We start from the raw sequence: 26,110 nt of genomic DNA on the forward strand, positions 1-26,110 counted from the left end.
TTGAATGATTCAAAAAACATTCGATTCCCACTGATGGGGAGACGTGCTGATTAGTTTTTGGCAAAGACATGTATTTAAATAGATTTTAATTCTTTCCACTCGCGAATTCCGAGATTATATGCATTTTGCCGCCGGAGTGGCGGCATCCGAGTGGAAGAGTTAATAATAACATATTTTGTTACAATACCAATATTTTCAATTTTTGAAGTTCACATATAGGGGTTCAAATAAGTTACAAAATCTTCAGATTTTTTTTCAAAATTTTCAAAATAAATTCATTCAACATTTCTTTTTAATTAAACATTTTCAAGTGTTTTGAGTGATAAGATTGTCGCTGTACATTATATGAACGAATAATATATATCAATTATAATTTTCCTCTTTGAAACTATTTTAAACAATTGTTATTATCATTGATAAATATTTATTGATATTGACTTATTGATATTATTTTTTTTGCTCATATTATTGTATTCCGGAAAGTAACCCGTAATTTGCCTTAAGGCACGATGCCGTAGACCACTAGTTCACATCAATTTTTATAAGCAATTTTTAAAGCAGAGCATGTAGGGGAGCTAGGGGTTATCTGTAAAGGATTTTAAACGGTATTTTTTACACCGCTCTGAATGGTATTGGCATAGCTACTGCCCACAGGCCAACGCAATCAACAAAACTGTGCAGGCCCGTCATTTTTGACAGGTATAAAAAATTAATCTACCATAAAAATTTCGGTTTGCGTTGTTATTATCAACTAATTTTAAATTTATATATCTTATTTCATCAATCCTTGAACGTTTCAAATATATTAGTAAATACTAACGCTATATTTTTTATACTTTTGAGTAAATACTAAAGTAAAATTGCATTAGAAAGTAATCACTTTATTAATACCTGAATGAGAAGTAATGAAAATTGAACTCTGTATGTGCAACTTCTAATAAATTCTCTCTAATTGAATCGCAGAAAATCGAAATTGAAAATGTGAACATTTTACGTATATTAAAAAATTTGTACGTAATGTATATGTGTGTGTGAGGTTACACATTTTTAACTTCCCGTAGGGCAAGTTATAGTAATCGCAAAAAAATCGAAAATGAAAATTTTTATATATCTTTACGTTTCAAAAGGTTTCTGAACATTTTGGCATACCTTAGAAAAAATGGATGTATGTGTGTGTGTGTGTATGTGTGTGCGTATGTTGTGGTGTATGTATGTACGTGTGTGTATGTATGTGCGGATACAAATTTTCGTCGACGATTTCGGGAACACGGATCAACCGATTTGAATAATTCAAAAAACATTCGATTCGTATTGATAAGGAGACGTGCTGATTAGTTTTGGCGAAGGCAGGTCTAAGCCGTTCCGAAGATACGGGGCAAAAAGTGCTGATAACGGTAACTCAGTTTTTAAGAGAACGGAGCGTCCGATTTCAATAATTCAAAAAACATTTCACTTGTATTAACAAGATGAAGAATCGATAAAATTTTCATGAAGTAGGTCTAGCAGTTTCGGAGATATGGAGGAAAAAGTAAAAAAAATGAGCCATTTGGCGGTCAAAAATGATCATTAGACATATGCACATCAAATTATCAGATATTTTATAGAGATTTTAACAATAAGTATACATTTTGTTAACATTCCTATGGGTTCCGTACCAATGCTTATGCGTTAGACAGCGACGCGGCGCTTACGCGCTTTATATTTTGTCCCTATGCAGTTAAAGCAGTACGATTGCTTAAAAAAAAAGTTCAGATCTTCCACAATATGTCAAAATAAAGAAAATTTTTTTTTCAAAAAAAAAAAACAAAAAAAAAAAAATTAAAAAAAAAAAATAAAAAAAAAGTAATTTTTTGTCCAATTTATAGTTTCTCAAAAATCTTATTTTTTTAAAGTAATTTTTTTTTCAAAAATGTTAATAGTTTTTAAAAAAATAATAATTTTTGGTACGGGAAGTTCCAGCAATTTGCCTTAAGGCACGATGTCTTAATTGCCTTAAGACAGAATTCCACTTACAGCTAGTTGTCGATGATTTCGTAAACACAGATCAGCCGATTTGAACAATTCAAAAAACATTCGATTCGTTTTGACGGGTAGTCGTGTTGATTCGCTTCAAAAAAATTCATTTGTATTGACGAAATGCAGAAATGGGTGAAACTTTTGGGAAGGCAAGACTAGCGGTTTCGGAAATTCAATAACAAGTAAAAAAAATGCCATTTGGCGGTCAAAATGATCATCAGTCATATGCACATCAAATTATCAGATATTTTAGGGATTAGAAAGAAATATTTTAATGTTTTAATGTTAGACTGCAACGAGGCGCTTACGCGCTTCGATATTTCGTCTCCAAAACAAATGCGCAACTTTGCTTTGAAAAATATCAAGTTTTTCAAAAAAGTCCCAAAAATTTAACCTTTTTCAAGTTTTTGAAAAATTTTAAGGCTTTCAAGAATTTTGAATTACGATACGCTATGCACCATTAGTAATCTATTATGACTGATATATTTACTGATACTCTACGAAAATGGACTTTCCTAAGGCCAACTAAAACTTAGCCAGTAATATAGGCTTACTAACAATTATCCAATATATTTCCATTTCTAGAATCGCGTGCGGCCAGTTTCTACGCCGTGATTTTTTCATGTTCCATTAAATGGTCGTGTGCGGTGAGGTTATTCCTTTGCTACAGAGAGCAAAAAAGCGGACCTTTTGCCTTTTGCTCGACACAGAATAGGTAATTCATAGATAAGAGTCGATTGTGTGCGCGCCCTGTACGAAACTCGAACGGTATAAGAATAAGACCGAATAAATATGGAGCAACTACAACCCCTATAGGTTTGTCACTTGTTGAGGGAAATGTCGATCAAAGGTCGATATATTGATACGTGGAGCAAAATTATGGCAACATACAACAGCAAGAGAACGACAATGTACAAAGACAGCTAGACATGTACTGAAACACTTGAAAAGCTCGGAATGATATATTTGAGAATGTACGACAAACTAGCTGTAAGTGGAATTCTGTCTTTAGGCAATTAGGGCATCGTGCCTTAAGGCAAATTGCTGGAACTTCCCGTACAAAAATTATTATTTTTTTAAAAACCATTAACATTTTTGAAAAAATTTTACTTCAAAAAAAATATATTTTTGAGAAACTATAAATTTGACAAAAAATTACTTTTTCTGGAAAAAAAAAAATTTATTTGAAAAAAAAAATTTTTTTTGAAAACAAAAAAATTTTTTGAAAAAAAAAATGTTTTCTTTATTTTGACATATTTTGGAAATTCTGAACTTTTTTTCAAAGCAATCGCACTGCTTGAACTGCATAGAGACGAAATGTCAAAGCTCGCAAGTGCCGCGCCGCCGTCTAATGCATAAGCATTGGTACGGAACCCATAGAAATGTAAACAAATTTATACTTATTGTTAAAATCTCTATAAAATATCTGATAATTTGATGTGCATATGTCTAATGATCATAATTTTAACCGCCGAATGGCATTTTTTTTTACTTTTTTCATTAGATCTCCGAAACCGCTAGACCTGCCTTCATAATATTTGATCAATCTACAACTTGTCAATACAAGTAAAATGTTTTTTGAATTATTCAAATCGGACGCGCCGTTCTCTTAAAAACGGAGGTACCGTTTTTGGCACTTTTTGCCCCGTATCTTCGGAACGGCTGGACCTGCCTTCGCCAAAAACTAATCAGCACGTCTCCTTATCAATACGAATCGAATGTTTTTTGAATTTTTAAATCGGTTGATCCGTGTTCCCGAAATCGTCGACGAAAATTTGTATCCGCACATACATACACACACGTACATACACACACGTACATACACACACGTACATACACACACACACACACACACACACATACATCCATTTTTTCTAAGCTATGCCAAAATGTTCAGAAACCTCTGAAACGTAAAGATATATAAAAATTTTCATTTTCGATTTTTTTGCGATTACTATAACTTACCCTACGGGAAGTTAATAATAAAAATAAGCGGTATAATAAGCGAATATTTTACCAAATATATGTTGAATAAATTAAAAACCAATTGAGTATAAATTTTTCAGCGTAGATATTTTCTAGAACATATGACTACTACCTCCAAATTTGTCACTTGTTGAAGGATATGTCAAACAAAGGTTGATATATTGCTTCATAGATCAAAATTTATAGCAGCAGAGTATATATTGACTCAATTCGTCATTGGCATTGTTATTTTATGTAGTTTTCGTATATTTTTTTATTTTACATTTTTTATGCTTCGTTTTTCATCAGTATGCTATTAATTATAGTATTGTAATAACTGATTATAGCTTTGATTGAACCTATTGTTATACATAGCAGTTTTTAAGTCATTTGACTTTGACTTTGGTAACTAATAGCTTGATAATTGAATAAGTGTCTGGAAAATTTTCAATATCTTATACATGTGTATTGATAAACTGACACCTCGTTAACTCGAATATATGTGTGACTATATTTTTATGTATGTGTGTGTATGACCACAAATGGACATATCGTCAAAGATTTCTCCAAAACGGGTGTATTGATTTCAAAAACTTAAGCTATTTCATGAAACCCGATTGATGGTCGCGTTGATTGGTTTTTTCTCTACGATCGGACGAGTCAATTCTTTATAATTAGCAGAGCAGCGCAATATTATTCTTTAACTGAATTTAACATATCATTTTGGAAATGTTGCTGATGAGTTTTGTTACCGGGGCGCTTCATCATATATAGCTATTGCAAAAAAAAAGATTTATTTAAAATTTTTCCTAGTTGTAGAGTTCAGTGTCCAAAAAAATAGAAATAAAAGGCTTACGAAAAGTGATTTATTTATAAAAGTATATTAGTCTTCTTATCGTACTATCGAATATGTTCCAAGCACACTTTCGTGCTCTATAATTAAGACAATTGCAGATATTATAAGTTAGTTTGTAAGATATTAAATGAAAATTGCTTTGATTAGTTTATGAAAAGCAAAATATTATTTTCGAAACAAACACGCGGAAATGTGTTAATTTGTAATTAATAATTCCCAACTTTAAAAAATATATTACGAAATAATTGTTTACAGAAATATATATTACAGCATGTATTTTTTTGTTCTGGTCGGATTTCAAAGTTACTTTAATCCCGCGTTTCTTCGCGCTCAATCTTGACGTCATACCTATCCGCAGGTGATCGGAAACACGTTGTACTTAATTGTATGTGAACTGAATATATGGGTGTTGTAGATATGGTGTTTATAATCTTTCGGTGCGAATGGTAACTCGCTGTGACCCACAGTTTTGGCGTACTGGTTTATAATTTAGCCGGTGAAAGACTGGTGGTCAGAGCTAATTTTTGTGTCCGCGATGAGCCGAGGTCTGGACATAATATTGACGTATGTCGACGAAAGTCCTAGTCAGGGCTAGAAAATGTGATAGCCTGAGGACTGGGCGTACTGGATAAGTGAGCCAACGGAAGACCAGAGTCAGTAAAAAAAAACTAGTACATACCATAAATTTCGTGGCCACAATGACCCATTCATTTGAAATTTTGTAGTTGTTGATTCTCCAACTGTCGCACAACTGTTCATATATTTTTTAATTCTCGACCCGCGCTTGTTTGCAATCTTCAATCACACGTCGGGATCATCAATGTGAAAATGTGTTAATTTATAATTAATAATTTCCAACTTTATAAAAATATATTACAAAATATTTGTTTACCAAAATATATATTATGACATGTCATTCTCATTTGTTCTGGTTGGATTTCAAGGCTATATTAATCCCACAAAATTCACAAAAAATTATCATCACAATTTAAAAAACGGCTAATTTCTAATTCCTATTGATTATGTCAATTATTTACACATATCGGAAAGATTATGCAACTTTTCTTAAGCTTCTATGGGCCGAAATTTGAAACCGAAATTTTAAAATAGAGAAACAAAGATTTGGAGTAGAATACACTTTACACCTAATGAGAAAATTATTTGCATCCTATTGCAATGCATGTAGATTTTACAACATAGCTAAATGTGTAGACAACAAGAGGTAAATACATAACGCAGAGGAGCATGAAAATTCTTTACTTTGTCCTCCCAGAGTTTATATAGTATTTATCCGTCGGCGGCGGACGGTGCGCTCGGTATAAATAATTCGGCAGTCTTGCGAACAACTGACCTGCGGTAAACCTTGTCCCCGCGAATTCGGCAACATAGAAACGACGGTTAACCGAAATTCCCGTATAAGAATAGGCCGCGAGTGTGTTTGTGTATTTTGCAAATGCTTTTGATGCTAGCCGACTCCTCTCCTTTGTTACGATGCCGAATTTACCTTTTCTGCTACATAACTAATGTATAATTGGACCGTTCGACGTTATTAAATAAACACTGCAAAATTTACCTCAAAACTGAGAGGTGAAAACATGTGGTGAATCAGATTACTATGTATACTATATATGTATAAGATATCAGGTAGAGCGGGGCTTAAAGGTTTACACCGATATCTCAAAAAGAAGTAAAGTTAAGAATTTTTTAACAACAATATTTGTAGTGATAGTCCAGTCAGTATAGTAAGTTCACCTCGGAATTCGAGATACCTAGCTGTATGTCTGTAAATACTTGTATATTGACGCCTAAAAGTTGTCTCAAAACCTAAATATGTTGCGTACACTCTACAATATGTAGGTTTTAAGACAACTAAGGTGTCAATATACAAGTATTCACAGACTTGCAGCTACGTATCTCGAGTTCCGAAATTCTTACCTAATTTAAGCTTTAATGACTGGACTATGATGAGAAAAATGGTGTAAGGGGAAGTCCCGTAACGCCGGACGGCACTTAAATCCGGACACTCTATTTAACACGTATTATTGAAGCGAGTACAAATCTTTTTATTTCAAAATACAAGTGAAAGGAGCGCGGTAGGCACACAGGTGCAGGATAAAAGGGTGGATAATTAGTGATTTTTTTTTGAATCTAAGATTTGATCTAAGAATATTCGTCAAACACAAATGTGCAGACATTCCAGAGATGGCTACATATGTGTTCAATGCTTGTTATTTTGAAATGTCCGGTACTAGGTACCACTTTGTAAAATCATATTTTTTGTCACCAAAGTTTGATTGATAGTATTAATTATTGTTTAGCAAAGATTGCGTTTTTGTTAATTTAGTTTGATTTCTAACTTTGTTATCTAACATAAGTCATGATTCAATAAACATTTCGTAAAATATTTTTTAACTTCCCGTAGGGCAAGTTATAGTAATCGCAAAAAAATCGAAAATGAAAATTTTTATATATCTTTACGTTTCAGAGGTTTCTGAACATTTTGGCATACCTTAGAAAAAATGGATGTATGTGTGGTGTGTGTTTTTTTTTTTTTTTTTTTTTTTTTTTTTTTTTTTTTTTTTTTTTTTTTTTTTTTTTTTTTTTTTTTTATAGAGGTGCAAAAAAAAATCTTCATAAGACACCGCCATCGTGATCACTCCACTGTCCATCCTACAGCGGACAGTAGTGTGGAGATTTTTACCCACTAAAAAAAAAACACTCCTCTCCCCCTCTCCCCGCAGATGGTACGGAGAGGACTGGATTGGAACCGCGTTAGCATTACATCAATCCAGTCCGTGCTGCGCCTTGCGACGCCTGTTTACGACTACTGGTCCCTTTCTCCGGTTTTAGCCTTCAAAAGATGCTGTGCATAAGCTGCTACAGCGACCAGTTTCTTCTTGTTTCATCATATAGGTCACAAACTTGAGGGGGTGAGCCTGGTGCCTATAATGTTCTCGGCGTTGTTTGCGATATTCCTTCCACCGAGCACATTCAAAAACGTGTGCTCAGCGTCGTCGATTTTTTCTGGACAGTATTTGCACATTGGCGTGCTATGCGGCCCATCTTAAAAAGATACGCATTAACTGTCCATGTCCTGTCAGTAGCTGGGTCAGAAAGAATCTGTGTCGCCGTATTTTCGAGAGAGCCAGGCGCTAATGTTTGGGATCAGGCGCGCCGTCCATCGCCCGTCTCTCCTCCTGACGTCCACCGATCTTGCCACTCTTGTAACGTTTCATTTTTAATTCTCGACCTTGTTTCTGTGGAATTTTCGCCACCTAATTTAGCGTCGTAGAGTTTTGCTCTCTCGAAAGCTAGCAAGTCAATCGGTGTGGCTCCTGCTATTACCAGTACGGCTGCTTCTGAGACCGTGCGATAGGCACAGGTAACTCTCAGAGCTCCTCGTCGTTGCACTGCCGCTATTTTGCGCCGATAAGTCTTTTGCTTGAGGATATCCGCCCATATTTCCGCTCCGTATAGCAATACAGAATGGACTACCTCAAGCAAGACTCGTCGCTTTCGGTTCGTGGTCCCATGCAGTTAGCCATAATCCTTGACAGGTTGGATACTGTCTTGCTAGCTTTTATGCATGCACTATCGAGATGTTCACGGAAGGATAGCTTCTCATCTATCATTACTCCCAGGTAGCGCAAGCCCTTGTCGACGTCAAAGTTGTCTCTCCCACGTCTACGGTGAATGGTTTTGGAAACCATTTTTGTCGGGTCAAGACAACCATCTCCGTTTTTTGTTGGCGAGTTTAGGTGGTGTTGCTCAAGCCAGGTCTCTATGGTGTCGACGGTCTCTCGAACGAGTAGTTCAGCCTCCTCAATGCTGTCCACTACGATTGTGGCTGCGACGTCGTCCGCAAAGCCCGTGAGTTCCACCTGCTTCGGCAAGGGGATCTCCAGGAGCTCGTTGTAGACAGCGTTCCACAAATCGGCTCCTAAGATTGAGCCTTGAGGTACCCCAGCTGTAACCTCGTGTTCTTGATGACCTTCCGTCGTTTCCACTATCAACTTTCTCCCATCGAGGTAGTCGTCTATTAATCCTAGATTTTCTGGCTTTACGTCAAAATTATGCTTAGGGCGTGTAAAATATCCTCCCAATTCGCACTGTTAAACGCGTTTTTAACGTCGAATGTGAGAAGGAGGTGTGTGTGTGTGTGTGTGTATGTGTGTGTGTATGTGTGTGTGTATGTGTGTGTGTATGTATGTACGTGTGTGTATGTATGTGCGGATACAAATTTTCGTCAACGATTTCGGGAACACCGATCAACCGATCTGAAGAATTCAAAAAAAAACATTCGATTTGTATTGATAAGGAGACGTGCTGATTAGTTTTTGGCGAAGGCAGGTCTAGCCGTTCCGAAGATACGGGGCAAAAAGTGCCGAAAACGGTAACTCAGTTTTTAAGAGAACGGAGCGTCCGATTTGAAAAATTCAAAAAATATTTTACTTGTATTGACAAGATGTAGATTTGATCAAATTTTCATGAAGGCAGGTCTAGCGGTTTCGGAGATCTAATGAAAAAAGTAAAAAAAAATGCCATTCGGCGGTTAAAAATGATCATTAGACATATGCACATCAAATTATCAGATATTTTATAGAGATTTTAACAAAAATTTATAATTTTTTTTACATTTCTATGGGTTCCGTACCAATGCTTATGCGTTAGACGGCGGCGCGGCACTTGCGAGCTTTGACATTTCGTCTCTATGCAGTTCAAGCAGTGCGATTGCTTTGAAAAAAAGTTCAGAATTTCCAAAATATGTCAAAATGAAGAAAACATTTTTTTTCAAAAAATTTTATTGTTTTAAAAAAAAAAAATTTTTTCTCAAAAAAAAATTTTTTTTTTCAAATAAAATTTTTTTTTTAAAAAAAGTAATTTTTTGTCAAATTTATAGTTTCTCAAAAATCTATTTTTTTCGAAGTAATTTTTTTTCAAAAATGTTATTCGTTTTTGAAAAAATAATAATTTTTGGTACGGGAAGTTCCAGCAATTTGCCTTAAGGCACGATGCCCTAATTGCCTTAAGACAGAATTCCACTTACAGCTAGTTTGTTTTATTTATAAATAGCCTTAGGTGTCCGGCACTCGGGGTCTTTCCCCTATATTCCAGCGATCGCCTTATTTCTGACGACGGACGTCACTATCAGCAGTATTTAAAAATCCATAACAAAAATATTTTCTTTCGTTGTTAAATTATCTTATCGTTATTGCTTGCGAGACCTTACTATAATTTTTAAGTGTGCATCATTTAATTGTTTTAAAAGATGTATTGTTAACTCTAATTTCTAAGTTAGATTCAACAGTTTTTTTCATATATCCTTTATAAAAACTAAAACGTAGGTGGGATAAGAAGGACCAACTGAACCTTTACTATGGCAAAGGTGTAAACAATAAAAATAGTAAATAAATAAAGAAGTAAATTAGGATTAAAAAAGCACTTTTTCAAGAGATAAATTCAATTATTTAGAAGTTATTTCAAATCTGATGATGAATGTTTCTGATGAAATGCCAGATCAAGGTTATATAGAATGTTATTGTTGTAAATATGTGCCCATTAAATTTATATTTTGCATTAAAGACGTTGGTTGTGTTTACCCCCACATTTTCCATCCCACAGGGACAGATAACAAATTTAAAAAAATAGTAAAAAAATCATATTTTTGCGATAATGAATTAACTGGGAATTTTGCTGAACATAGCTTGATAGTTGCTTATATGATTTTTGTTATGTTTTATGATGCTGTTTATTTGGTTTAGACAGTATAATAACATAAAGTCCAATTTGACATTTGTGGTCGACCTTACACTATTTTAAATTGGATAAGTAAACACACAAATTGCAATGGATATTATATATGATGTATTTCACAAGTGTGTGCGCAATATTTTGAACTTAATGAATTTTTACATTTTAACCACTTATCTCAATCCCATAGTATTTTAGAATGCTTTAAGAACGTAAACTTCATCATTCCATCATCCGATGAAAATAAATGCAAATTAGTGGGGTGTATGGCATCGTGCCTTAAGGCAAATTGCTGGAACTTCTTGTACCGTAACGAAATGATCAAGAAATATTAAATGTTTTAAAATAGATTATTATAAATATTGCAATATTGTCTAATATTTATAAGAATTATATAAACTAAATTGAAAAGTTGGAATTATTTGTTTAAAGTATATTAGAACAGAATTAAAATAAAAATCTTAATTATTTTCGATATACCAAAAAAAATTTTTATTGGAAAAAAAATTAAAAAAAAATTCTTGAAGTGAAATTTTTTTTCCGAAATTAATTATTTTGTTAAAACAAGCAGAATGTTTTTAGAATCATTCAAATCGGACGCTTAGTTCTCTCAAAAACTGCCGTTTTTTGCACATTTAGCTCTGTATCTCCGAAACCGCTGGACCTGTCTTTGCGAAAAACTAATTACCCCTTTTCCCCGTCATTACGAATTGAATGTTTTTGGGATCATTCAAATCGGATCTCTCAAAAACTCAATTTCTATTTTCTGCACTCTTTGCTCCGTATCTCCTAATCGGCTGGACCTGTCTTTGCCAAAAACTAATCAGCACATCTCCCTATCAATAGGAATCGAATGTTTTTTGAACCATTCAAATCGGTTGATCGCTGCGCCCGAAAACGTGGGCGAAAAATTGTATCTATACATACATACACACACACACATCCTTTTTTTCTGAGGTATGCCAAAATGTTCAGAAACCTTCAAAACGTCGAAAAATGTAAAAAAATTTAATTTTGATTTTCGGCCCATTACAATAACTTACCCTACGGGAAGCTAATAAATCTATTTCAGAGTTTAAAAATTATCGTGTATGAAATTATTGAACGAAAATCTTAACTATTTGTATGATAAATATCTCAATACTCTTTTAGAATTATAGAATCTGCACAAAACTGCTAAAAACAATATTAGAATGTGCATGACATTTTCATGATTAGTGTTGTAATTAATAATCACTTTGATCAACGCTTGTGATAATGCAATAACTAAACATATATTTCCCATAAATTTTAACATATTTTTAGAAAATAATGTAAAATCGTGTAAAAACTAGATTTCTATGCATTATTGTTCTGTGAGCGGGCGTGCCGCAAAGCTCTTGTAGTGCGATTTATACTTTGAGATAATCATCACGAACCGAAAAAGTGGTCGTAATTAGAATGCAGACCTATTTTGTACAGAACTTGCAAATATATGATGTAGTTACCTAGTTGCAATATGTTAAATGCTACAAAATAACTAAATATACGCTATAACGAAACAATAATTATATAAGGGTAGGGCAAAGCACAAAGGTCCAATTTGATTTTCATTATATTTATTGATTTCAAAAAATATATTGTTTTGAAATAATTTTGGCAAACAAATTCTCATATGAAATTCAATATGACTAAAGTTTAGTTAGTTTTTATTGAGTTACAACAAAATTGTATATATTATATGCATATTATTAGTTTTGTGTGTATGACCTCACTTCATTTAAGAATATTCTATAATATATAAATATACCTTAATCCACAAAATGTAATAAAATTTATTATTTGGTAATTTTTATATTTCTTCAAACATATTAGTCAGAATTATTACTACATTACTATCTTTTCGAAGAAGTTGGTTTTCATAGAAAAATCCGATTTGGTAATTTTATCTTTTCTCGACGTTTCAAGCCATTCTGAACCAAATTTGAAAAAAGTAAGTGTGTGGGTATGTTTATGTGAACAGATATTTCACCTGAAATCAATTTTTTATTTCTATTAATTCAGTAATTAAGAGAAAAGTGAAAATGTTTCGTTCACGGTTTAGTTAAAAAACTTGACTCGATTTTAAAAATTCAAAAATTATTCAAACTTTTGAAAAATTTTTCCCATAAAGTTATATTGTTGATAGACATCATGGTTCTTAAGAACATATTAAAATTTTACAGTTAATAGTTTAATTTTACAGCAAGTAGTTTAATTTTAAAAATTGATCACAGTTTTAAAAAAAAATGATCCAAAACTTGTACCAACAGTCGCTTTAGTGACGTGATGGGGCAAAATTTAAATATCACAAAGTTAAAAGCCATATTTTGGAATCAGCGAAAAAATAAGTCAACAAAGCTTCTCCAGTTGCGTAAAAATATTACCATTAATGTAAATCATTAAATAATATCAGAGACTATACATTCAAAACATATTCAAATTATAAGTAGAACTATAAATTCAAAAATCTTAGTTTATTTATGATCGACCTTCGACGTTTGACTAGATGGATAATGCATTGTTTTCATTGCAATTAATTATTTTCTATGCTGATTAATGTTGAGTTCCAAACTTTTCCAGTTAAGCTAAACCAGAATATTCAATACAATACCAACAACTTAATGATAACGAGAAGATAGAATAAACAATTATTATTTGCTTTATATTTACAAGAATAGTTGAATTTATAATACCACAACCGAATGGAATCAAAACGCAAAAAACACAACAATGTTAATCAAAACATCTTTCATTATTTCTGTCACAGCTTACGAAAACAGGATGAATACTCATATGTATATATCTATAATTTACAATACAAAACGGTTGTAAAAAGATTTTATCGTTCATTATGCAAATATTGATCAGTTTACGGCAATCAAATAATAATATTGTTTGATTTCTAATCATATTTATGTTATACTTTTGCACATTTGTTTATGAATTATTTTCAGCGTATTATTATCTGCGAGTTCATTAATAATATTATTAGTGCAATTTATACATATCGTAAAATTTGGAAGCCGTATTTTTCATAGACTTTAGTCGTTGTACATCGAGTTTGCGAGATAGGTCGCATTTATAGGTTATTCACTTAATAATTGTGTGTAATTTTCAGTAGTATTACTGTAGAATTTTTCTATCCATTCCATTTAACATCAGATGATAGTGTTAAGTGCAATATAAATAACATCAAAAAACCAAAAATGGTAGGAAACAAAGCTAAAGATTGTCCCTTGTGCCTGGAAGTGTTAGAAGTGGAAGATTTCTTTCCGTGTGCATGTAATTTCCAGGTATGTCGATTTTGTTGGCACATACTTAGAACAGATGGACATGGATTATGCCCACTATGTCGAAAAGTTTATCCTAAAAACCCTGCGAATTTTACTCCTATATCAGAAGATAAAATAGCCGCCTTAAAGGCAAAAAAGTGCTATCGAGACCAACAGTGTCTTGAAAATCAAAAATATCTAGCCCATCTTCGAGTGTTACAAAAAAACTTAATTTTAGTTACTGGTCTTCCGGTGAGATTAGCAAAATCACACATATTGAAGAGATACGAGTATTTCGGGCAATATGGGGATATTTTAAAAATAATTATTAATATGAATGCTTTATCTTGGGGAGAAAAGGAGCATGAGCCTAATGCCTTTATTACTTATAGTAACAATAATAATGCATTGAGAGCTATTCGAGCTTCGAAAATGCGGAAAGGAAAACTTTTTAAGACGAATTTGGGAACTAATAAGTATTGTAGTCAATTCATAAAGAATTTACCATGTGCTTATATTAAGTGCATCTATCTTCATGACCTTGATCTCGAAGCCAGTTTTACAAAAAAAGAAATGATTGATGGTAAGCACCGTGAATATGAAAATAAACTGCTTGATACTTTAATAACGCAAACTGCCAAAAATTTTCTACGTACGCGTATGCACAATGAATTTTTCCCTTTAATCAATTTATCAGATGGATTGCAGGCACACTATATATCAAATCAAATTAAGCACTTTTACCATTCTGACTTATCACTAGGCTTTAGCCGTAATCCAAATAACGAAGCACACGCAAAATTACATGATTATCAAGCTTTGCAGCAAAGTGGAAATGATTTATATGAAACAAATGGTGATATTGAAAGACACGAGCTACTAGATGACAAAATATATGAGCCAACTGTAATTTCAAATTCTATTTCACGCGCAACACCGGATGATGATCTTGATTTCGATCCTTTCGAAGAGGCTCAGAAAGCATTTGCACCAATGGAGAATCATCAACAAAATCCTAATCAAGAATATAAGAAATATAGAAAGAATCTTAATCAAAAGTTTCTTCTGCCATCGAGTAGTACTTCAAATAAGAATGCTTTTGACATTGGAATACCTTCGGAACAAAAAGGATGTATAAAGCATCCACCTTATTTTAATGTAAACAACACGGCCTCTGCTAACTGCGATTTTATGATACAGCAAGAAATTTCAAATACTATATCACATCAGCTTTTGGCACAACAGCAGCAATACGGTGAAAATATAGGTATGGTTTATGATTGGCCTAAAATGGACTTAGCCATGGTGGGAACTTCTGAAACCTTTGTGCATAGCTTAATTGGAGTACACGTTACAAATGATGCTGATAACAATATGAACCAACATGTTGCTAATCCAATGAATTACATTTATGTTCCATGTCTAACAAATACGCAATTCGAACATATTGATAACAATCAAATTCATAATTATAATGCTCCAGTGGGATCATCTCGGAATGCAAATATGATTCCATACACAGGTTCCTACAATATTGTTCATAGTCTTATCGATATCCCTGAACCTATACCTATGCCTATACAAAATCAGTGGCATTCGTTCCAGAATATACCACCAAAGAATGGTAGTACGAACAAGTGGTGGCATTATTAAATTACACCTGCTGATGGCAAGGTTAATGAGAACAAATAAAAGTTTGATGTGAAGAATAAATTATTTAGTTTATCCTATTACTTTTGTGTATTTTTTATATTCGTTATTTTATTTATAGCAATAAATTTAGTTTCATATCATTTCACAAATTAAACTATTAACTAACTAGACTGTATAACTTATTATTTATATTTGTAATTTTATAGCAATCGGAGCTACTGTATGTCTATAATCTATATTGAGTCCTGCTTATTACAAGGATCGAAATTGTCTGTACTATCTGAACATACTGAAAATTTTATTTTTATAATTAACTATTTTTATAATAAACAACCTACGTTAGTTTCTTTATTTGGGATATTGCGGCAATGCTGTGTGAGGGCTATTTTTGCTTAGAAACATATTGTCATCTTCATTTCCAAGTGAAAATCGACGACACTACTGCTTTACATCAGGCTGCTCAAATTGTTTCGATGCCGCAGAACTTCTGATTTAAATTTCGATAACATATTTAAGACCAACGTTTAATATTTTCATTCATAAATTTATATATAATTCATAATAATAGTGTTACTTTTTATACACATATGTGTGTGTTCTTTTTTTTGTATGTCTTATGTTTATTATATTGTACCAACTAGCTTAAGAATATTGTATTTTTGATTGCTGGTAAATAAATATCTGAAAAAAATTATACGCCTATCGCGTTATATATAATTTATAAATAAATAAATAAAATATGTGAATCAAATAATTTAGATTGCACTCTTTGATAGTCTTTGCCTATGCAAAATCGCCGGCGTAAATCATCGAAAAATTTCACAGATTTTTATTAAATTGTAAGTTCGCACAACGATATTAATAACTTGTTTTTTATGTAAAATATAAGGTGAGATGCTTTTGCTATGAAAGTTCACCTATGGTACCTATGTGTGTGCGGATACAAATTTTCTTCGACGATTTCGAAAAAAATGCCATTTAGCGGTCAAAAATGATCATTAGACATTTGCACATCAAATTATGAAATATTTTATAGAAATTTTAATAAGTATAAATTTTGTTTACATTTCTATGTGTTTCGTACCAAAGTTTATCAGTTGTACTGTGATGCAGCGCTTACGCGCATTGATGTTTCTTCTCTAAAACAACCAAGCAGCACGTTCGCTTTGAAAAAAAGTTAAAAAATTAAAAAAAAAATTAAATTACAAATAAAATTTCGAAATATAAAGAAATTCAAATCTTTTCGAGAATGTCAAAATTCTCATTCTCATTTTTGAAAAAAAAAATGTAATGTTTGGTACGAGAAGTTGCAGCAATTTGCCACGTACCACTATTTAAATTAATATTAGTATTAAAATGATTCATATTTTTCACGCATTCTAAAATATTCGATAATCTAGCACATAATCTAATATGCCAAGCAAATAATCCATTAGGAGTGCATGGCATCGAGCTATGTAAGGCAAATAGCTGGAACTTTCCGTTTCGTAACTCAGACTTATTGAAAGCTTCAATGTTATTTAATTGTTTTTGATATATTTGGTTTGGGTTTTACTGTATGATTGCTAAAGGTCAAATTGGACCTTTGTGCTCTGCTCTATCATATTCCTAGTATAATAAATAATAATTTTCATACATTAAAAATTAACTTGTTATGTAAGCACTAAATATTTTCTTATGCCATATTTCATTATATTTTTTGGGGTCACCCATTAATGAAGTGAACGATTTTTAAAGGTTTTTGAACCCCCCCTCTGCTTTAGTGATACGTAGTAAAATTTAAAATTAACCCTTCCTTCCCTACCTAATGTCACGAGTATTTTTAGTACCTAGAAAAAATCGTAAAAATTTTGATTTTTTTTTTTTTTGAAAAAATTGGATTTTTATAAAATTCTGGTAAAAAAACACGTGATTTCTTTCTAGACCCTCCCCTCTGCGAGTGATATTTTGAGATTTTTTATCAGACCGTCTTTTCCCCTTTTAGGCTAACGTTATTAATGGACGCCCGCTTATTAGTTTTTTGTAATTTGTTAATCATGTTATTAACGACATGTCGTAGGCATATTAAAAATATTAAGAAAAAAAAGTCAAGTTCAATTAATCAAGCATGTATTTCTGGACATCACATAAAGACATTTTCATTCAATATAACAAAGAAATTATATACACCATGAAATGCTACAAAAATGTTTCAAATCACGTTAGAAAATGCAATTCAAAAACTATGTTGTAGCAAATTAAGCCATTTTGTTCTGCCAGCGGTTACGTCCGTGAAACGAGGTCACAACGCCAGAGATCGATAGGCTTTGTTAAAACCGCGAAGTGAATAAGAAATTTCGGTTTGAATATTTATTTTAAATAAAAACATATATCATAAAAAGTATATCATCTAGAAAGTATATTAAACAAGTTTTTCCAACTTTGTATATGAGAATTATCTTGTATTTTCAAGCCAACACAAAAATAACGACCTGCGAGTTCTGAACTATTTAAATTTGCATGAGTAAAACTACCGAAACGTTGTTTGACATTAGTAAATAAAAATTTGATGACTATTTACATATAAAACTATATACATTGATACATACAAGTATGGCGATGCCACTTGATCAAGTTTTTTGAAAATGAAAGTTTTGAATTTTTTGATAATAAATATTTTATTTAAATTTTCTTGGACCTATTTTATTTCAAAATTTTCTATTTTTTGCATAAGCCAAATTACTTAATAATTAATTAGGCTCGCTTTAGTCAAATTAGGTATGTTATCAACATCCGTAAATATTGTGATGATATCGTCTCGCAAACGCTAGTCTTCATCGAGTTACATGAAAATAAATTTTTGAAATCAGCTCTCAGCCATTTTAGAGAAAACGACGACGAATGTCAAAAATCGGCTCACACACACATACATACTTTTGAACATACTTTTAAGCATACACAGATACCTACTTTTTCTAAATTTGGTCATCATTCAAATTGAATGCCCCGAACTCTCAAAAACTCGTATTCTATTTTCTGCACTCTTTGTTTCTGATCTCCAAAATGGCTGAGCCAACTTTTGCCAATAAAGTAATTAGCACGTCTTCTTATCAATAGCAATCGAATGGTTTTTAAAAAATTGAAATCGGTTGACCGGTGCTCCCAAAAACGTCGACGAAAAATTTTATCCATCCATACATACACACTACACACACACATACATTTTTTCTAAGATATGGTAACATGTTTAAAAAACCTCTGAAACGTGAAGATATGCAAAAATTTTCACTTTCGATTTTTGGCCATAAGTTAAAAAATACAGCATATATGTTGAGTCGCGATTTAACTAATCTCCACTGATTTTTCATAACTTATTATTTATTACATTTTTTTTATTAAAAGTGACAAGAAAAGTATATAATACTATACAATTTAATATACATTATCATTTAAGAATTGAAATAATTTACCGATAGAAATTGAACCGAGTAAATTTTCTATTGGATAGATCGAAAAGCATCAGTTGCAGGAATTAACTGGTTCTCTTGTAACCGTAAATCGTTTAAGCAGCTTTTTTCTCAATAAGTTTTTAATGATCCCATCGCTCTTTTCACGACTTGAACAACTTGCCAAGGATGTAATTATGAATTAACTTACAACAAACGCTCGAAGTAACAGAACCGTATAAATTATGTCCAATTCAATATTTATTACGACGAGCACAACCGTGTAATTAAGTAAGTCGTAGTGGCCACTTGGAATTTCTCGTTTTGCTTTTGTCTCTTCTTCGATTCGATTCGATACGTGGGATGTCGCGGGTGACATTGCTAACATTTTTCATAAAAAAAATATCCATCTAATATTTTTATACAAGTCTAGTGGTGTATGGCAACGTGACGTGCCTTAAGGCAAATTGCTGGAACTTCCCGTACCAAAAATTATTATTTTTTTAAAAACGATTAACATTTTTGAAAAAATTTTACTACGAAAAAATTAGATTTTTGAGAAACTATAAATTTGATACAAAATTACTTTTTTTGAAAAAAAAATGTTTTCTTCATTTTGACATATTTTGGAAATTCTGAACTTTTTTTCAAAGCAATCGTACTGCTTGAACTGCATAGAGACAAAATGTCAAAGCTCGTAAGTGCCGCGCCGCCGTCTAACGGATGAGCATTGGTACGGAACCCATAGAAATGTGAAAAAAAATTATACTTATTGTTAAAATCTCTATAAAATATCTGATAATTTAATGTGCATATGTCTAATAATCATTTTTGATCGCCAAATGGTATCTTTTTTAACTTTCCGTGGGGTAAGTTATTGTAATGGGCCGAAAATCGAAATTGAAATTTTTTACATTTCTCGACGTTTTGAATGTTTCTGAACATTTTGGCATACCTCAGAAAAAAAGGATGTGTGTGTGTGTGTGTGTGTATGTATGCATGTATACAAGTTTTCGTCCTCGTTTTCTGGCGCACGGATCAACCGATTTGAATAGTTCAAAAAACATTCGATTCCTATTGATAGGGAGATGTGCTGATTAGTTTTTGGCAAAGGCAGGTCCAGCCGATTAGGAGATACGGAGCAAAGAGTGCAGAAAATAGAAATCGAGTTTTTGAGAGATTGGAGCATCCGATTTGAATGATCCCAAAAACATTCAGTTTGTAATGACGGGAAGAAAGGGTGATTACTTTTTGGCAAAGGCAGGTCCAGCGGTTTCGGAGATACAGAGCTAAATGTGCAAAAAATTGCAGTTTTTGAGAGAACTAAGCGTCCGATTTGAATGATTCCAAAAACTTTCTGTTTGTTTAAACACAATAATTGATTTTGAAAAAAAAAAACTTCTTTTGCTTTAAAATTTTTTATTTTATTTTTTTTTTTACATTTTTTTTTGTATATCGAAAATAATTCAGATTTTTATTTTAATTCTGTTCTAATATACTTAAAACAAATAATTTCAACTTTCCGAATTAGTTTATATAATTCTTATAAATATCCGACAATGTTACAATATTCATAATAATCTATTTTAAAACATTTATTATTCCTCGATCATTTTACGATTACGTTACGGTACGGAAAGTTTCAGCAATTTGCCTTAAGGCACGATGCCATACACCCCACTAGTAATTTTTTTTACTAGATATCCGAAACCGATGGACATGCTTTTGTAAAAATTCAAGCGGTACTTAATTTTGTTAATACAAACAAAATGTTTTTTGAATTAATAAAATCGCACGCTCCGTTCTCTTAAAAACTTAGTTACCGTTTTTGGCACTTTTTGCCCCGTATCTTTTGAATGGCTAGACCTGCCTTATCTAATAACTAATCAGCACGTCTGCTTGCTTTTCAAAAACATTTTTTTTTGTATATCGAACATAATTCAGATTTTAATTTTATTCTGGCTAAAGTTCTAAAGCTCACTTACACACTTTATATAAATAATTTTAACTTAGCAATTTAGACTTACGTAACCCTATTTGAAAGGGGTTAGAAGTATTTGATAAAATTAAATTAGAAATTATTTCAAAAGTTTTAAGGATACGTAGCGTTCTGTACATATTTCTATAAACTGAGGCTACAAGACCTCGCGCACTGGCAACTCTAGTCTAGGAAGCCTATGGAACGTTCTTGAACAAGCAACAAGTAGACAACGTAAATAATAATAGAAGACAACAGAAGAAATATCAATAAAATATAAAATACTGAATTTATTCGAGAGTATATTTTTTATATGTCATTAATGAAACCAAATCATGCATAGTTAAAAGTATATAATAATTACAAAAATTACAAGTTTCAAATTAAAATACATCTGTATACTCTGTTCTCGCTGAAGACATTGCGGTAGAGATAAATCGCGGTTGAGATAAAAGGAAAAGACTGGTTTTCAAGCAATTCTTGATGAAACATATTCTAGAATACAGCCACTTCATTATGGATGGAAAGTTAACTGTAGCTCAATCTGTAGTTTCCGTCAAATTATGCGGCAACAAAGTTTGACGGATAGATTTTGTACTTTTATATTTTCTATGCACTAAACAAGCAAAATCTACGACTGAGCGCTGTTTGGAAGAAATCTATATAAATGCTGGCGGATCCGGATCTTTAATCAATCATTGATAAAACATGTTGTAGAACACTGGCACTACACTATCGGTGAAAAGGGGACTATAACTCAATCTGAGAATACCTTCAAATTATGCGATAGCAAATGCTAATCCTGTTTCAACTATAACTTTAGTAGACGTTCTTTTGACAATGGCTGGGACACCTATTCACTGTGTCAGTAGATAAACAGCCAGTAACACCGCCAGCTTAGTAATCAATAGTTCACTTTGTACCGTTTTTAATGTATGTGGATGACTTTGAGCTGTCATATTTGTTATACACGAAGCAAGCAACATTTGCGACTGGGCACTGTTTGGAAGGAATCCATAGGTTTGATGAACCTGTGTCAAAAATTACACTAAATGCTTGCGGAAGATTACTTATAATAAATAGAGTAATTTGATAATGGTTCAGGCATTGTTTCAGTGTCATATCAGAATGGTAACTGCTCTACTTCCATCCCAACGTCAATTGCCGTGGATGATATTCTGCTGTCATATTTGTTACGCATTTAACATGCAATATTTATGACTAAGCACTGTTTGGAAGGAATCCATAAATACGATGAACCTGTGTCAAAAAAAAAAAAATTAAATGCTTGCAAAGGATTAGCAACAATTGTACTTACATTTTATTTAGCATCCAGGCAATTTGATAATGGTTTATGTATTGTTTCATTTATTTTTTTATATAACGGAAGCATATCGCATTAGCAACTGTAGTCTAGGAAACCCATGGATCGTTCTCGAACAAACAAGTAGGCAGCGTAAATAATAACAAAAAACACACTCCAAAAATATCAATAACAAAAAAATACTGAATTCATTCGAGAATATCATTTTTATGTGTCAATAATGAAACTAAATCTTGCATAGTTAAAAGTATTTCATTACTTTATAAAATTCACAAATTATAAATTAAAATACATCTGTGTATTCTGTTTTCGCTGAAGACAATGTGGTTGAGATAAATCGCGATTGAGATAAAAGGAAAAGACTGGTTTTTCAATCAATTCCTGATGAAACATATTTGAGAACACAGTCACTACATTATGGATGGGAAGTGAACTGTAGCTCAATCTGAAGATTCCGTCAAATTTGCGGCAACAAATTTTGACGGAGGGATTTTGTATTATTATATTTGTTATGCACTAAAGATGCAAAATATGCGACTGAGCACTGTTCGGAAGAAATCCGTTTAAATGCTGGGTTTCCGGTTCTTTAATCAATCCTTGATGAAACATGTTGTAGAACACTGGCACTACACTATCGGTGAAAAAGGAACTATAACTCAATTTGAGAATACCTTCAAATTTTGCGACAGCAAATGCTAATCCTGTTTCAACCATAGCTTCAGTAAACGTTCTTTTAACAATGTCTAGGATACCTATTCACTGTGTCAGTAGATAAACAGCCAGTAACGCAGCCAGGTTAGTAAACAATAGTACAATTTGTACTGTTTTTAATGTATGTGGATGATTTTGTGCTGTCATATTTGTTATGCACGAAGCAAGCAACATTTGCGACTGGGCACTGTTTGGAAGGAATCCATAGGTTTGATGAACCTGTGTCAAAAATTTCACTAAATGCTTGCGGAGGATTACCAATACTTAACATAAATATTACTAAGCATCTAGGTAATTTGATAATGGTTCAGGCATGGTTTCAGCGTCATATCTGAAAGGTAACTGCTCTACTTCCAACCCGACGTCCTGCAATTGATTACCAACACTTTCAATTGTACTCGCATGAGATTTCCATTACATTATGCTTTTGAAGATATTATAATTTTCTGGAATAACAGTTTAGAACCTTTATAACATAACAAGCACAGTTGAGAGGATTGCAGTTCTTGTTGAAAAAATTGATTATAATATCAAATGGATAACGATGACAAATGTTTTAAATTTTAGAAGATAAATAGAATGTTTTTAAAGTACTGGCAACAGATCAGTTTTTGTATAACAGTGATATATTTATAATATTGTTCCAATAAATTGATTTTATAATTAATTAAATTCTTCATATTTCTGACATAATAATACTAGTGCAATTTTGATATATACTATATACTATTATATATATACATATATATATACATATATATATATATATATATATATATATATATATTCTATTCTAACCATTTTTTCTTTGCTTTTAACAACTGATATCTGCATTCTTCTTTTCTTCTAAATCTCATCTTTTCCAACTCTCTTGTTTTCCTTTCTTTTTATAATTTTTATTCAAATTATATCTACTTACCTATTTATAATTTCTACTTTTTCTAATTCTTCGCAATTTTAAATAAACAATTCAAATTCCGTTCAATTTAAACTTATTTAAAATTCTATATTATTGTCGCGTATGTGTGGGAACACAATTGACTGAGCTATTCTCGCCACAAGCTCGTTAAATGTATGATTTGATATAAAATAACTTTTTAAATCAAAAAGCACTAGTGCCATTATATATATTTTTTAAATGTTAAATACGATGTTATTAATTTCTTTTTCAGTATAATTTTTGTATGAATCAAACAAAGTAAAACTTAGTTAATATTTTACAATGCATGTTTCTCATATCAATGCATATATTTATATATATATATATATATATATATATATATATATATATAAATAAATTCTTCTCTAAATGCTTTGATTTCCAAACTCAATTTATCAATTTATGTTGTTTACGTGGAAAACTCGACGCTCGCCATCCTATTAATAATTACAGCAAATCCCGTTTAGGATTTCAAAAATTTCCACGAATTACAAAAATCGGATTACTTGATTTTGTATAAAAATTAATATAAATTTCGTCGTAGTCTTTGATGTAGCATTTCAATTCGTTTTCGTTGAGCAATAATCTCCTTCTACCTCAGCCTCAACAATGGGATCGACAGGCGTAATGAAAGGCCACGGTCTTAGATTACAAATTCATGCTGGAGCCCCCGGTTGCGTGTTTTGTCACAAAGTCAAATTATCTGTTCGTTTCATCAATTTCTAATCTGGACGAATCAAAATCGTAATATGAATGTAATCGTGGGTTGTTAGATGACAGAATTAAAGCTTCATTAAAGGAAATTCAACCCAAGTATAATTCGGATGTTATTGACGTGTTATTATGCATAAATCAAACCATTAATAAAATCAAGCGATAATAAGGAGAGATTTTTATATTTCATTATATGTAGAAAATAAAATTTGATGTAAATAACTGGGCAGGGTGGGGCACAAAGGTCCAATGTGACTTTGACCAATTATATTGTGAAAACCAAACCAATTATATTAATCAAACAACTACTTGACTATGTTCAGTAAAACCTTCAGCTAATTCGTCATTGTAGAAACGTGTTTTTTTCAGTTTTTCAAAAAATTGTTGGGACAGATTATTCAGCTATAAATTAACTATAATTATGTTGAAATTGAATTATAAATAATTCAACTACAATATATATTTTATAGGAACATTTTTTACAAAGACAACACTGTATATAAGCTTGATCTGGTATTTTGTCAGAAATGTTCATCAACAGAATTGGAATAACTATTAATTAAATTTATCTTTTGTAAAATTGTTTGTTTCAACTTAATTTACTTTTTTATTTAATAGTTTCTATTATTTACACCTTTGCCAGGGTAAAGGTTCAGTAGGTGCTTCTTACTCCACCCACATGTAAGCTTTTATAAAAGTTATATAAAATAGCTGTTAAATCTAAATTAAAATTAACAATACGTATTATAAAACAATTCGATAACGTGTTCTTAAATATATTATTAGAGTTTCGTAAACTAAACAAAAACGCAACCAAAAAAAAACATAAGAAAAAATACTTTTGTTAGAGATTTTTAAACATTGCCGTTTATAAACGGAGATATATCTCCCGATGGCGACGTCGTAAAAACCAAGGTGATGGCTGGTTATACATCTATTGCCCTCTACTTTCAAATATTGTAGTTAAAAATTATTTTCGTTAAAATTCTTAGCTTTACTAGCTTTTGAGATATCGGTGGTGGCCCTTTTTACCAGCGGACCTTCAAACCTCGCTCTACCCTATTAATAACATTTATTATATATTCAATTAAATTATTTGATTCTTATAAAATGAAGGGTATTGAATATTAAATATTGATGACTAAGAAGTATAATTGTACCCACTCTATGAATTATAATATATGAATTCTTAGCTGAGAAAAATTAGGCGTTTTCTATTTAGAAAGATGGATCTGTCTAATATTCAACCAATATGTTGTATAATATTCATAGCAAAAGAATTTAGTATCTATTTTAAATATATAGTAATAAGTCAAATTTTCATTATCTTTTTCTTTTTGTGTACTATAAGTGCTATAACGAGACACATCACTAAACATAATTTTTTGTTTTTTTTTATGCTTTATTAACAATTGATTTAATGTCTAAAAAGTTGATCTCGAAATAAATGATACTGCAGTAGCTATTAGTATATTATGTAACGG

At 31.8% G+C, this 26,110-nt stretch overlaps 1 protein-coding gene across 1 annotated transcript in view; it reads right to left on the bottom strand.

The window, feature by feature from the left end:
- LOC113376010 (lysosomal aspartic protease-like) overlaps positions 1 to 22,059 on the bottom strand; it is a 24,807-nt gene extending 2,748 nt beyond the window's left edge. The window contains 2 exon segments of the mRNA XM_026615942.1: positions 2,507 to 2,541; positions 21,799 to 22,059. Of these exon segments, the coding sequence (XP_026471727.1) occupies positions 2,507 to 2,541; positions 21,799 to 22,059 (296 nt within the window).
- Positions 22,060 to 26,110: the final 4,051 nt, after the last annotated feature.

The sequence above is a fragment of the Ctenocephalides felis genome, unplaced genomic scaffold, assembly GCF_003426905.1.
Source record: "Ctenocephalides felis isolate EL2017-DRISC unplaced genomic scaffold, ASM342690v1 CF-g0.4_SCAFFOLD_01886, whole genome shotgun sequence".
In the NCBI taxonomy this organism is placed as follows: domain Eukaryota; kingdom Metazoa; phylum Arthropoda; class Insecta; order Siphonaptera; family Pulicidae; genus Ctenocephalides; species Ctenocephalides felis.